This window comes from Leguminivora glycinivorella, chromosome 12, assembly GCF_023078275.1.
Source record: "Leguminivora glycinivorella isolate SPB_JAAS2020 chromosome 12, LegGlyc_1.1, whole genome shotgun sequence".
Lineage (NCBI taxonomy): Eukaryota > Metazoa > Arthropoda > Insecta > Lepidoptera > Tortricidae > Leguminivora > Leguminivora glycinivorella.
The window spans coordinates 3,583,592-3,598,926 of NC_062982.1; the positions used below are offsets into that span (position 1 = coordinate 3,583,592).

Here is a 15,335-nt window from a genome sequence, read left to right on the forward strand (position 1 = left end):
ATATTAAATCATGTATACTAACGAACATGCAACGAATGCAATCTAAATACACGGATATCAACATGGACTGTCAAACGGCGATAAGTGCATTGTGAAAATGTTAACAAGGTCACGCACCAAAGCGGCACAAGGAAACGCACGCCCACCATCCTCGCCCGCCTCGTCCAGCTCCCCGTCCGCATCCTCGTCGGGCGACGAGTTCGCCACGGCGCCCGACACCGACGGATCCAGCGACGAGAGCGGGCCGCCGCCGCCGCCGCCACCACCACCTGCGCGACGAGGGCGGCCACCGCTGCCGGCACGCTTGGGGCCTGCGGGACATCCTGCCCCGCCCACGGCTCCCGCTGCCGGTGGTGTAGTGCGTCGCATGACATGGACTCGAGAAATAAACGAGAATGTCATGCGCGCCTATTACGGGGCCACAGAGGGGGGAACCCGGCTATCCGCGTACCGTTCTAGAATGCTGCCTCTGTTTCAGGCACTCGAGCCATCCACCACCGTATCGGAGCAGCGTCTATCGGATCAGGTGCGCGTCATTCAGCGGTCAAAGCGGTTGGATGACGCCACACTTGATCGGCTTCGCCAGGAGGCTCTCGCTGCTCGCGCGGACCCCGCCTCGGGGCGGATTTGCCCGCCATGTCGCCGGACCCGGTGCCCGAACCCGACCTAGCACCGGAGGCGCCGCGGGTTGATTCCAGTAACGACGGCGGGGACTTCGCGAGTCAGAGCGTGAGTGAGCCTGCTAATGAGCAACTGAGGAGGTCTTTGGAAGAGGCGATTACGCAGTATCGCTCCACAAACAATCCTAGGCCACGATTACCACGTCTGCCTATGAATAGACGCAATCTAGCGTTAATGGGAGCCTTAAACGCTTTACTAGAGCCATTTATACGGACTAGTAAAGATCTAGATGATACACACTCGATCATGTACTGCGGAGCCATCGCGGCGTGCCGTGTTGCTCGAGTCAAGTTTCCGGACGCTGACCGTGCAACTAGGACCGTCGGAGGTGTCCCTGCATGGCAAGTACGGATCGAGCGTCGTATCAACTCGGTTAGGACTCTCATTGCAAAGCTGATCTGCTTCAGAGGGGGTAATAATCGCCCCCGAGTAATGCGCTTTGTGAACCAGGCGTTCGCGGGGACGGACATCAGGCCCCGCGACTATTTAGCCAATGTCACAGAGCGCATCGACTTCCTGAAGCAGAAAGTCTATGCATGGGCAAGCCGTATTCGCCGCTACAGAAAGCGTGTGGACCGATTCCAGCAGAATCGTCTTTTTCAAAGCGACCAAAGGAAAGTATACCGAAGGTGGGAGGAAACCGACCCTCGTGTGTCTGACGTGCGGCTGCCGGATGCTACTGCCATGTCTAATTTCTGGCGTAGCATCTGGTCGGTGCCCGTCGAACACACGGAGGGTGAGTGGATGACCGTTGTCGAACGCGAGTGCGAGAACATCGAACCTATGGAGGCTATCACCATCAGCCCCGACGACGTAAGTTGTGCTACCCGTACGGCCCAGAACTGGAAAAGTCCTGGACCGGACGGATTGCACAACTTCTGGCTAAAATGGTTTCGATGCTCGCACTCGCGTTTGGCAACGCAATTTCAACAAACCCTCGATCTTGGTTCTCTCCCACCTTCCCTAACAACTGGTGTTACTTTCCTGCTCTATAAGTCCGGTAGTACCACGGAAGCAAAAAACTACAGACCCATTACGTGCTTGCCTACACTTTACAAGCTCCTTACATCCATTTTGAGAACAAAAATTAACGCGCATATTGTCGCTAACAACATTCTGGCTCCCGCTCAAAATGGATGTAGGGTTGGGTCCCGTGGTACTAAAGAGCTCCTCCTCATAGACATGACCATCTGCCAACAAGTTCGGCGGAACAGGGGGCCATCTCGGCCGCTTGGATTGACTATAAGAAGGCCTATGATTCGGTGCCTCATTCATGGCTGAGAAGGGTATTGGAGCTGTATAAACTTGATGCAGCTTTAATATCCTTCCTGGCTGCATGTATGAGGCAGTGGACCACAGTCCTTCGTCAACCAGGAGGCAGGGATGACCCCCTGGCCCGCAGGACTTCATAAGGATTGAGCGAGGAATATTCCAGGGTGACAGTTTGAGTCCATTATGGTTCTGCCTAGCTCTGAATCCCCTCAGCACGCTGCTGAAGGATTCTGGGCTAGGTTGCCGGCTTCGGAGAGAGGGTGAAGTCATTCTCACCTTCTGTACATGGACGATCTCAAACTATTTGCACCGAACACCCAAGACCTGATGGTGCTATTGAAAACCACAGAAGTTTTCAGTACCGCCATCAGAATGGAGTTTGGTGTCGATAAGTGTGCGGTCATGCATGTACAGCGGGGGGAGGTTGTAAATTCAGAAAATTTACAACTTTCTGAGACGATGTCGTTCAGATCTATCTCTGAATCAGAAACCTATAAGTACCTTGGTATGTCACAGTCGTTGGGTATTGAGGATGTTGGCATTAGACGGTCGGTGAAGGAGCGCTTTTTCAGTCGGCTCACAAAAGTCCTTAACAGTCTTTTGTCAGGAGGCAACAAAGTGCGCGCCTTTAACGCCTGGGTAATGCCTCTACTCACATACTCCTTTGGCATACTAAGGTGGACCCAGACTGAACTGGACGCCCTGGATCGGAGGGTCCGCTCACTGCTTACCACACACCGTATGTTACACCCGCGCTCGTCTGTTATGAGATTGTACATCCCACGGAAGTGCGGAGGTCGAGGCTTCCTAAACGCCAAAGATCTTCACAACCGTGAGGTGTACAATCTCAGGAATTACTTCCTTAACAACGAGTGTGGGATGCATCGTGATGTGGTGGCAGTGGACGGAAACCTCACGCCGCTCTCCTTGGCGAAACAGAACTGGCGCAAACCTGTGGTACTAAGTACTGCGGACCGCAAGGCGGTATGGGAGAGCAAGCAGCTACACGGGCGGTTCTACAAGGCCCTCACGGGACCCGATGTAGATCTGCTCGCATCGGTGAACTGGTTACGATTCGGGGACCTCTTCGGAGAAACCGAGGGTTTTGCCTGTGCAATTGCGGACGAAGTTATGATGACGAACAACTACCGGAAATATATCCTGAAGGACGGTACGGTCGACATTTGTCGGGCATGCCGCCGTCCCGGAGAGTCACTCAGGCATATCATTTCCGGTTGTTCTCATCTAGCTAACGGCGAGTACTTGCACAGACATAATCTCGTAGCCAGGATCATTCACCAGCAACTTGCTCTTCAATATACGGCCTTGTGGACCGCGAAGTACCGTACTACAAGTACTTACCTGCGCCAGTTCTCGAAAATGGTCGTGCCACGCTCTATTGGGATCGATCTATTATCACTGACAGGACTATTGTAGCCAATAAGCCTGACATTGTGATAATAGATCGACTGCAACGCCGGGCAGTGCTCGTTGACATCACCATCCCCCATGATGAGAATCTCGTGAAAGCCGAGAAGGACAAGTCCAGTAAGTACCTAGACTTGGCTCACGAGATAACCGCCATGTGGGATGTTGAATCAACGATCATTGTTCCGATAGTCGTTTCAGCGAACGGTCTCATAGCGAAGAGTCTCGACCAACATCTTAAGAGACTCTCGCTAGGTGGCTGGATCAAGGGCCAGATGCAGAAGGCGGTGATCTTGGACACAGCGCGGATAGTCCGACGGTTCCTCTCTCTGCAGCCCTAACCACCGGCAGCTTGGGCCCTGCCCCGCTGCTGGCGGCACCCTAGGTTAGGTTTTTTATAATGTGTTTATATATTTTGTATTGTTTTGTATGTGGTTTTGTATTTTACTTTTATAATCATATTATAAAACCTAGCCTAAGAATTAAAATGAATAAAGAGAAATAATAAATGTAATATTTAATCGTGAAGTAGATATAAGATATGTAGAAATAAGAAACAATTGTGACCTGTAATACGTTATTACCAATAAATGATGTCTATGTCTATGTCTATGTCTAAAAAGGAAATTCGTAACTTGTGTCAATTCATAACACGACCAAAAGAAAATTTATCGCACTGAGAGAAAAAACCAGTTTTCATGTTCGTTCAACAAGTTTTTTGGTTAGAAGTTGCTCTTTGGTTCAAACAACAAGTTAGATTTAGTTAAGTGTAACTAGTACATTATACATTTTCTCTTAGTTACTTGTCATGAATCAACAAAATATTTGAATCAACAAGTCGATTTTATAGAAGCAACATGACACCTACTGTTTTCCACATATGTTCGACTGATTCAATCAAATATTTTTTAACAAGTTTGATCTTGTTGTTCGTACAAATTCGACTTGTATCTTCAATATTGTAATTTATTCCGTTTATTTCCCGCAAGAAGTCGAACTTGTTAAATTCACAATGCAAATTTCTCTCAGTTCGCCACTCGTTTTGAACTTCATCTCGCACCTGTATCGTAATTTCTCAAAACAATCAATGTAATTTTCAATGACGTTTCTAAAACGTCAAAATCTCATAGTAAAGTTTCTGGTTGAAAAACAATGGCATCTGAACTTTCATTCGACTCGAACATCATTCGTTCGTGCCTCGTGAAGCGGTGAATGGAACCATAACTCGTTCTTCTACTCAAATTCGCCACGCGACATATTTCCATCACAAACTTAGATTTATTTCCTATACGCTCTATAAAATCTTGCTTACGGTTGCATTTTTTCATTCTCGTATTCAATAAATGTTTTTTCCTCAATAATATTTAAGCCTCTGCCACACATACAGCGTTTTGATAGCGTAGCGTTAGCGGAGCGCAATGATAGCGGTGCGCCGGACGAACGCTGGCGTTCCGCTCGCAATCCGCGCTCGTTAGTTCCCGCCGGCGTCCGCTGGGTGCAACGCCAGCGTTCGTCCGGGCACCGCTATCAATGCGCTCAGCTGATGCTCCGCTAACGCTCCGCCTACGCTGTCAAAACGCGCATGTGTGGCCGAGCTTTTAGAGGAAGCTTCGGGATATCACTTCAAGTATATAAGGTCCTAATTTATTAGATGCAGATATTTTTACAGCTGATAGTACCTACTCGGTCTCTGGAATATATTAAACCGTGAAACATTATAGCTTTTACGATGATTTTTTGGAGAAAACGGAAAAACAAATTTGCTACGTAAAAACACCCTGTTTATGTGATTATTAAATGAAAACTCATTGAACAGATTCTAGTACCTCTTTTACGTACCACTTAACTGTAACTGGCCACTTCAATGACATGTGCAGTTTTCCCGCCGAACCTTTACGACATTTACAACAAACAATTGTTGACATGACAGACAGTGTTATTGTGACATGTGATAATGCACATGATGATTTTTTTTAGACGAAATTATAATTAATTTTTTTGTTAGGAAAATGAAATCAAAAAAGTTACATGAAAAGATTTCTTAATTTATATTTAAAGTTAATTATTTTAATGTAAAGTATCATGTGTTAAAATATCTGCAACTAATAAATTAGGACCTTATATACTAAGAAAATTCTGCTCAAGATTGTAAAGAAGAGTTATATGAATAAGGAAAACAAATATTGTGAAATTAAACTATGGAATCGCATTGAATCGCATATGATTAATTTACTATTTAAAAGTGCTTGCTGCAAGCCTATTTGAATCCATACTAATATTATAAATGGGAAAGTGTGTGTGTGTCTGTTTCTTTGTCCGTCTTTCACGGCAAAACGGAGCGACGAATTGACGTGATTTTTTAAATGGAGACAATTGAAGCAATGGAGTGTGAAATAGACTACTTTTTGTCTCTTTCTAGCCCTCCATTTCCCTAAAATGGGGGGGTGGAAGTTTGTATGGAGCATTCCGCAAAATTTCGAACTTAACGCGAGCGAAGCCGCGGGAAAAAGCTAGTAAAGAATATATTGACTTTCACTTTGACACCGCAGTCCGAAGTTCGAACAATGTACAGCGTTCGTGGTCAGCGTCGGGGTGTATTGTGCGTGATATAACCGTTTTCATACTTTTATTTCATGAGTAACTATCGCGGTAACGCAAAGACGTCATTAACCCTTCAATCGCCCTGTTCCAGATCTGTCCCAGACAATTTAAACTGTAATTTACAGATTGAAGGTTATTAAGTAATAAATTGTTGACAATGGCGTTCCGGGGCTAAACAATTATTGATCGTCACGTCACGTCATTGAAATATTTAGGTTATTTAAAAAAAAAGAGTTGCTTTAGAATTACGAATGTATCTGAAGTTTGGATAAGTCATTATTAGTGTTATTTAAAAAAATGACAATTAATATTGTACCTCTATATTATGTAGGTACATATATCGTTGTCTGAGTACCCACATCACAAACCTTCTTGAGCTTACCGTGGGGCTCAGTCAATTTGTGTAAAGATGTCCGATAATAATATTTATTTATTATATTTATTTAATATACAATTATTACCTTTTTCGCAACAAGTACAAATAAAACTTTTTCTTTACTCATTCTTCTTTACTCAGGTCCTTACTAACTGTGAGCACATTTTTCCCAGCAAATATATCGCAAAAGTTCCTCCGAGACAGTCTGAGTTTTAATAGCTCTCAATTATATCGTAGATCTATCTCGCAACTTGGGATTGAAAAGGATAGTTTGTTCCACGGACCGAGAAGCAATCGGGGTTGAATTAAAGATGTATCTCATCCATCGCCTCAACTATTCCATTTCCTGGGAGTATAGCAAAGAGTACGTTTTCCGACGCTCTGTAGCTAACCATTATGCAACTGGCTTAGTCGGACGAATACTAAAGAGCAGAGAGAGAAAAGTATGATACGCTTTGGGGCATGACCTATTGGAATCTTGGCTAAAGTCCTCGGGATTGCATCGTTTCACCGCTAGGAGATTTGCCTCTGATGTTTTCGACGTATTTGTTGGGGAATGACTTCGGAGGAACGCAATTTCTTTTGTTTTCATTCGGTTTCCATTGGCTTCGTTGCGGTTGGGTATCGCGTGGATTGATTTTCATTTTGGAAATTTTTGATAATTGTTGGCTGAGTTTTGTGTGACAGGACGACCCTAAGGTCGTTGTATCAATTTCCGCCTGGCAAAATCACAAATACTTCCTTTGACTAATCAAAGGAAGTAATTGTGATTTTGTCAGGCGGAAATTGATGCAACGTGGTTGGTATATTTCAGTAAATTAATTGAAACAACAAAACAAGTAATTTTGAGAAAATAATGAATCGAATGATAATGGGTTATTGCCGATGCCGATCTTGAAACAAAAATAATTCTTGGTATTTCGCAGAGTACCTACATTTCGAGACACGGCTCAAATAAATAAATATATAAATAAATATTGGGGACACCTTACACAGATCAACTTAGCCCCAAACTAAGCAAAGCTTGAACTATGGGTGCTAAGCGACGATATACATACTTAAATAGATAAATACATCCTTATATACACAGAAAACATCCATGACTCAGGAACAAATATCTGTGCTCTTCACACAAATAAATGCCCTTACCGGGATTCGAACCCAAGACCGTGGCTTAGCAGGCAGGGTCACTACCAACTGAGCCAGACCGGTCGTCAAATACAATATTCTATGTATAGTAGCAAACGCCTACACTTAATTAACCATAAATATACTTTCACTAGGTTTATTTACCATTTTTTCACATAAAATCACGGTATTTTATCGATTGGCGCAGCCGGTAGGATAATAAGAGTGACCGTCAAGTTTACTGACCGTGTACCGCTTGGAGCAAAACACGAGGTCTGCTGTTATTTGGCTATTTTGAATGGTTTTGTAACTTAAAGTTATATGGGTTCCTCGCGAGCACCTTGTATATTATATAATTTATATACTTTGGTTTTGATGGAATTCGCAACTCCACGCTGCGCTCAAAAGCATACATTAACTGATGTTGGGGTTAAGATCGCGAAGCTAGGACTGGGCAGGCCATGCCTGGCCTCTATGGCTGTCATGGCACCCACAGAGGTGGGCTAAAATAGCCGCGGTATGAGTGCCGCAAGACGGGCGAGGATCTGGTAAACCCAGGCGGAGATGGCGGGACGACATGGACGCGTATCTCAGTGACTGGTCGGAGATCGCTCATGGCCGGGACAAGTGGTAACCAAAGGGGGGCCTTTGCTCAGCCACACGTATCGAACACTGGCGATCAAATTTATTTATTTATTTTTATCTCAAATACGTTACACAGTATGACAGTAAAAACCAAAGCACTGAGTAACTAAAATACATAAAGGCATAACAAATAAACTATCTACTACCATAACAAATAATTATCTAGATTTAGGTGACAACGTAACGTCGAGGCTTCGTTGCGTCGTCTGTCCGGGCGTAGAATTCGGCAGGTTGCCCCGGAACCGTCGAAAGACTACACCCTTCGGCCAGAAGTCTGCACTCGCGATGGTGTCCTGCAGCGGCCGCGGCACGCGCACAACAAACGAGCTGAAGTGCACATAGTGACGCGACTGCAGCTGTTGCACCCTCAGCGTGAAGCCAGTCTTCTGGCGAACGTACTCCACCACCTCGTCGGCCACGGCGGACTAATGCAGGCGAGACACGTAGAGAAAACACACGTAAATATATGAAAGAGGCGTGTTCCTAGCACTAGTGTAGGTGAACGCGTACCATGCTTGTATGACTGAGATATGACAGGTCGACTGTTCGCGTTTTTGACAGGCGGTAACTGTGAGGTAACCGAGAGGGGGTGGGCGGCACTTTCAGCGGGGAGCAGGAATGGCCATACTGTACGATAATACTCTTTATTATACTGTGGCCCAGCAGTGGGACGCATATTAGACTTGTAATAAAAATGTAAACGTTGGTACTTACTGCAATCAGCTTCGTCGCTGCCATCCATGCAGTCGACATGCATATCGCAGCGATAGTGCGCGGAGTAACAGTATGTCTTGTTAAAGACATACTGACCACAGGAGAGCTCATCCTGTGCGCATTCCGGAGGAGCTGTGGACAAAAAAAAAGATTTTTGTGAAAATTTTTGGTTGAAATTGCTATAAAGTGTAAACATTGCATCAAATCTGTACCTAGAGTGTATCCACTTAGATATTTATTTATCATGGATAAATTGAAGTTAAAACTTTCTGTAAGCAATACATCGAAATTGTACCTAGCGTAAACTTTACTCAGATAGTTCTACCCACTTAGATTATGTAAGGGAGTCCCCTCTGCCAACAAACTGTCCTGCAATTTGGCAGAAGATTTAATGTTGTCAAAAAGGGTTTATATTTCGAGAAGAAACGATTTTTTTTTATTTTGTCATATACAAAGAAAAAAAGCACAGTCCGAACCAGAGTCGTCCGTTTACGCGACGGATGCCTGAACTGCTCGGCCATTCAGTCACGGTGGCAAGAGTTTAAATTTCATACACAATTCCCGAAGGCTTGTGACGCCCCCTGGGAAGGCGAAAATAAGACGTTTTTGTAAATTGACTTCTTTTTTATTAAAAGAGAAAACTTATTATTAACAAAATTGATATATAGACGTTACAACCTAATGATGCTTCCTGTCTGGGTTTTTGTACGGCAATGTATATTATTTTCTGGCAACATCAAAAATAACGGTTTTTATTAAGAAAACGTCAATTTTGACACTTACGAATCCCGATGGACAGAAAATTTAATTAATAAAACCAAATCACCGAAAATCACTTCAAACGACCATCCTCGACACATTTTGTTCTCATTTAGTATCTTTTATTTGCAATACAGTACTTTATCCTAACCTCCATTATGTATCTTCAAATACTGCTAAGGATTGACAACGTCCCATACAAACACCACATTTAAACGTAATTCCATTAGCGTCACAAACACAATAAACAAAGATAAAAGCCTGCCGAGTAAATAACATTGACCAACAGGGCAATTCGAACCAATCAAAGTAGAAACGCTTAGATGACGCATAAGTGACATCGCCAATATCGCCATGCCACCACTTGTCTCTTACGATATTATACCGGGTGTCCGTAAAACCAACGCCGAAATGAAAAGAGGTGATAGGACATGTCATTAGCTATTACATTAAAGCCTTCTCCACACATAAAGCGTTTTGATAGCGTAGCGTTAGCGGGGCGCAATAATAGCGGTGCGCCGGCGGAACGCTGGCGTTCCGCTCGCAATCCGCGTGCATTCCGCTCGCAATCTGCGCTCGTTAGTTCCCGCCGGCGTCCGCTGGACGCAACGCCAGCGTTCGTCCGGCGCACCGCTATCGTTGCGCTCCGCTGACGCTCCGCCACCGCTCCGCCTACGCTATCGCGCATGTGTGGCCGAGCTTTAAGCGAATTTGAATTTGACCTTAATGTGGTTTTATACTTATATTGACCGAGATATAGACCGTGATTACCTTTTTGATTTTTGTCGAGCTCCCGATATTTCGACGCAGTTAGTTACATGCATCATGATCACGGAAAACTGAAGTAGGCGGGTGGATGTCAAAGTTGATATAAGTCTAATGATAATAACCGTGAATCATTCAAAACTCTTAACACTTTCGAAACCGGGCTCTACGCGGCGCTACGACATTTTCGCTACATACGGGGAAACCCATGTAATCGGCTACGCTTCTACGAGCGGTGTGCCCGACAGTCGGGTTCTTGGTAGCGAAAGTGTTAATGAGAATGTCAAAGTTTTCGAGATATTTTCACTGTTTTAAATTTTTATGCGTTTTATAAATTTATATCTCAAAAACTATAACATTTTCATTAAGGTCAAACTCGCATAATGTGACAGCTAATTAGATGTACTATCATCCTTTTTCGTTTTGGCGTTAGTTTTAGTGACACCCGGTATAAAGGATATCATTCAAACATCGTGCATTTCGCTCATTTGCCCGTAGCTTATTGGCTCGAACATCGCACTGTTGATCGCACTGATTTCTTTCAGCAATATACTGAAACTCGTATACGATTTCTTACACCGTATAAATAGGCCATATGACATCATTCAGATACCATTCTTATATCAGTGACCTTTCGAATCGTCCTTCAAATCAAAGACAAACAGTGACCCCGGGTTATGTGACAGGTGGCCATTTTCCCAGATGCGTATTGGGTCACCCATTTGTATCGTCATGCGTGAGCTCTTGGAATTCAATAGCAATAGCAATGTAGCTTAGCCTGTGGATTGGGATGGGAGGTCAAAACATGTACAGATGTAGTGCATAATAATTTTCCGTCGCATTTTCTTCGAGTCTAGGGTTCGAACCTGGCTCGTACCAATGAGTTTTTCTGAACTTATGTGCGAAATGTCATTTGATATTTGCCAGTCGCTTTTCGGTGAAGGAAAACATCGTGAGGAAACCGGAATAATTCCAATAAGGCCTAGTTACCCTTCGGGTTGGAAGGTCAGATGGCAGTCGCTTTCGTAAAAACTAGTGCCTATGCCAAATCTTGGGAGTTGTCAAACCGGATCCCAGGTTCTCATGAGCCGTGGCAAATGCCGGGATAACGCAAGGAGGATGATGATTTTCTTCGAGTCTAGGCACTGGTTCAATTCACTAGTGAGTAAGCGACAATAGACAATAGAAACGAACAAAAGATAGTCGCTCCCGTGTAAATAAAAGAGAGAGCGAGCGATTTATACTTCATCGCTAGCGACTATAACTCGCTCGCGTTGTCATCGCGTCTCTTATTTACAAGAAATCGACCATCTTTAGTTCGATTCTATCGTCAATAGCTCGTTGCTTATGGCGCAATTTCATTAGTCGCTAACTCGTTCGGTATACAGCATACGGGGAGTCCCCGCAGGCGATATAACAACCAATGAAAGTGGTGCAATTTAATTGATCGTTAACTCTTTCGGTATGCAGCATACGGGGAGTCGCTGCAGGCGAGATAACAACCAATGAAAGTGGTGCAAATTGATTGGTCGTTATGCAGCATACGGGGACTCCCCGCAGGCGAGATAACAACCAATGAAAGTTACTGTTACTATTCAATTTCCCGAATGCGGGCCCTGTGGCATGCGTTCCAGAAATCTCTCGTACCCCGCAAGGCCCTATCGACTAATGAAAACGTTTCCCCGAATGCGGGCCCTGTGGCAAGCGTTCCAGAAATCTCTCGTACCCCGCATGGCCCTATCGACTAATGAATGCGCGATTACTCGCTTGCGGCTTACCGTACTAGTTCGGTCAAAGTTAGTATTTCTTGTACTAAGACTGACTGAAATAGCATGACATTTAAACATGAGAATACATCTTCCTCCATACTAATATTATAAATGCGAAAGTAACTCTGTCTGTCTGTCTGTCTGTCTGTCTGTCTGTTACGCTTTCCCGCTTAAACCACGCAACCGATTTTGATGAAATTTGGAACAGACAATCTTTAGACCCTGAGACAGAACATAGGCTACTTTTTATTTCGAAAAAAAGGGATGAAGGGGTTGAAAAAGAGGTTGAAAGTTTGTATGGGATTTCTTAATTTTAAATGATAAAACCATGAAACTTTATATTTTAGCACTTGATAAGAAATCATTAAACATATATTTAAAGTCACATACAGGTCGAACGCGATTAATTAACATTATTTTTACCTTTAAAATAAACATGGTGGGAAATAAACATTAACTAAAAGCGGGTAGATTATATTTATTTGTCTACCCCGAACATTTATATAAATTAATATCGGGTAGTTTTGTGTTGTTTACATCTCCGGTGACATTTTGCTGGGACGTCAGTCTTCCGCGACCACGGCCAGTGCAACCTGGCCGAAACGTTGGGAAAAAAGGTAAAAATAATGTTAATTAATCGCGTTCGACCTGTATGTGACTTTAAATATGTGTACAAAGCGCGAGAACTTAAAGTGTTATATCATTAAACGTCTTGATAAGGGATAGGGATAGGGATAGCGATAGGGATAGCGATAGGGAAAGCGATAGGGATAGCGATAGGGATAGCGATAGGGATAGCGATAGGGATAGCGATAGCGATAGCGATAGCGATAGCGTTAGCGATAGCGATACGGATACGGATAATATGGGTATCGTTAGAGGGATACGGATAATCGGTCGGCGGTCTCTTACAATCAATGTGCTCTAAGACGATCGTTGTTTGCTTGCTTGAAGATTACGTTTGCGATAAGTATAAGCAAAATGTAAAAAATTGTAAGGGATAATAGAAAAAAGTACTTTTTACCCACCGATCATAGTGTCGAAATACGGGCTATGTGGGATGTTTATAAAGGTTTCCCCAGCGTATATAGAATTACCTACGCTGTGGTCGATGTGTAATATTTCTACAATCATTGCAAGCAAAAGTATTATGTGCAATCGAAATAATCGCAGATAAATATATACCTACAGAGAAACCTACGGTCCCTACGGATCCAAATGAAAATCTTAATGAATACTTTTATTACGCGGGCGAAGCCGCGGGTAAAAGCTAGTTATAATATAAGTAAGTATATCTATATAATATAAAGCTACAACCCGACTGACATTTTACAAAAAATGGGCAGAAGGGGGATTTGAAGGTGGCAGTGTTTGGTGTGGTCGTATAGAGTTTGGTCCTGCGACCCCGGATAGATCAGACCGTCGGTCTACCGGTTCCGGGTAAAAAAATGTTGGACGGCCTGGCCAAACGGCTGGAGTTAGCCGGGGAGTGTTCGACCAAATGTCATAGAGGACCCTGGGCAGTTTTTGACGCCGCCATTTTTTTTTCAAAATGGCCGACTTTTTTTTTTGACGATTTTTCAAATTTATCGTGGAGTGCTCAAATTTTGGTCGTAGAATCTCCAAGCGGCCTTGATTCGAATGAAATAAAAAAAAATTGAAAAGTGCTACAAATGTGGGAAAACTGGCCACTTTTATTTTGTATGGCAACTTTTAAACCGTAAGAGATAGCCGGGGGGTGCTCGACCAAATGTCATACAGGTATCCGAGTAGAAAAAAGTTGCATTAAAAAAAAATCAAAATGGCCGACTTTTTTTTTGAAAATTTTCAAAATGGTCCTAGCGCGCTGAGATTAGGCACACGGGTGGACGGTCGCGCTAAGATTAGTATTCAAAAAGAAAATTTTGAAAAATTCAAAATGGCGGCCTTTGAGGGCCAATTGAAATTTGAATGGAGGTTTTTCTTTTAATTACCATAGCTCCGTAACGGTACAAAGAAGTGAAAAGTGCTCAAACAAATGTTATACAGTCACCCGAGGTCCATCGAATGGCATTAAAAAAAAATCAAAATGGCCGACTTTTTTTTTGAAAAATTTTAAAATGGTCCGAGCGCGCTGAAATTTTGCACACGGGTAGACAGCCACCCCAAGATTAGTATACAAAAAGAAAATTTTGAAAAATTCAAAATGGCGCCCTTTGAAGGCCAATTGAAATTTGTATGGAGGTCCTTTTTTTAAATCCCCATAGCTCCGTAACGGTAGGGAAAAGGTTAATAGTGCTTGAACTAATGTTGTACAGTTATCTGAGGTCCATCGAATGGCATTTACAAAATTTCAAAATGGCCGACTTTGAAATTTTTTTTTTTATTTTCGGTCCGAGCGCGTTCAAATTTGGCACGTGGTAAGAACGGGGGCCAAAAATAGAAATGAGAAAAAAAAATTTGGAAAAGTCAAAAACGGTGGCGAGAGGGGACAAAGTCAAATTTCCCTACCAGTTTGTATGGAGGTTTTTTTTTAAATCCCCATAGCTCCGTAACGGTAGGAAAAAGGTTAATAGTGCTTAAACTAATGTTGTACAGTTATCTGAGATCCATCGAATGGCATTTACAAAATTTCAAAATGGCCGACTTTGAAATTTTTTTTTTTATTTTCGGTCCGAACGCGTTCAAATTTGGCACGTGGTAAGAGCGGGGGCCAAAAATAGAAATGAGAAAAAAAATTTTTTGGAAAAGTCAAAAACGGCGGCGAGAGGGGACAAAGTCAAATTTCCCTACCAGCCTGATGGAGCGTTCTACAGCCCGACGGTCATTGCTCCGGTCCAAGTTCCGAGCTGCGTACAGACAGTGCTCCCAAGCAAGAAAATATAAGTAAAAGTGTCTAAAAAGCGACGCGGCGGGCCGGAGGTCCAACTTCCCTACAAATCCTACAATCCCCACAGTAACTACGCGGAGGGCCGAAGGCCCGGAGCGTGTCTGACAGGCTCCCAAGTACGCGAAGGCCGCAGGCCGAGCTGCGGGCAGAGTGCTCCCAAGCACGCGAAGGCCGCAGGCCGAGCTGCGTGCAGACTGTGCTCCCAAGAAAACAATAACAAAAAGTATCTAAATAAGCGAAGCGGCGGGCCAAAGGCCCGACGCGGAGCTTCGAAACCCAGCGAAGGCCGAAGGCCGAGCTCCGCGTAGGGCCGAAGGCCCGGAGCGTC

General features: G+C 43.9%; 1 protein-coding gene across 2 annotated transcripts in view; it reads right to left on the reverse strand.

Annotated features, from left to right (window-relative positions):
- Positions 1-15,335, reverse strand: part of LOC125231594 (low-density lipoprotein receptor-related protein 2) — a 490,961-nt gene that overhangs the window by 41,306 nt on the left and 434,320 nt on the right. For both annotated transcript variants that reach the window (XM_048137051.1, XM_048137052.1), the window contains one exon: positions 8,846-8,977. In XM_048137051.1, the coding sequence (XP_047993008.1) occupies positions 8,846-8,977 (132 nt within the window). The remainder of the gene's footprint in view (positions 1-8,845; positions 8,978-15,335) is intronic.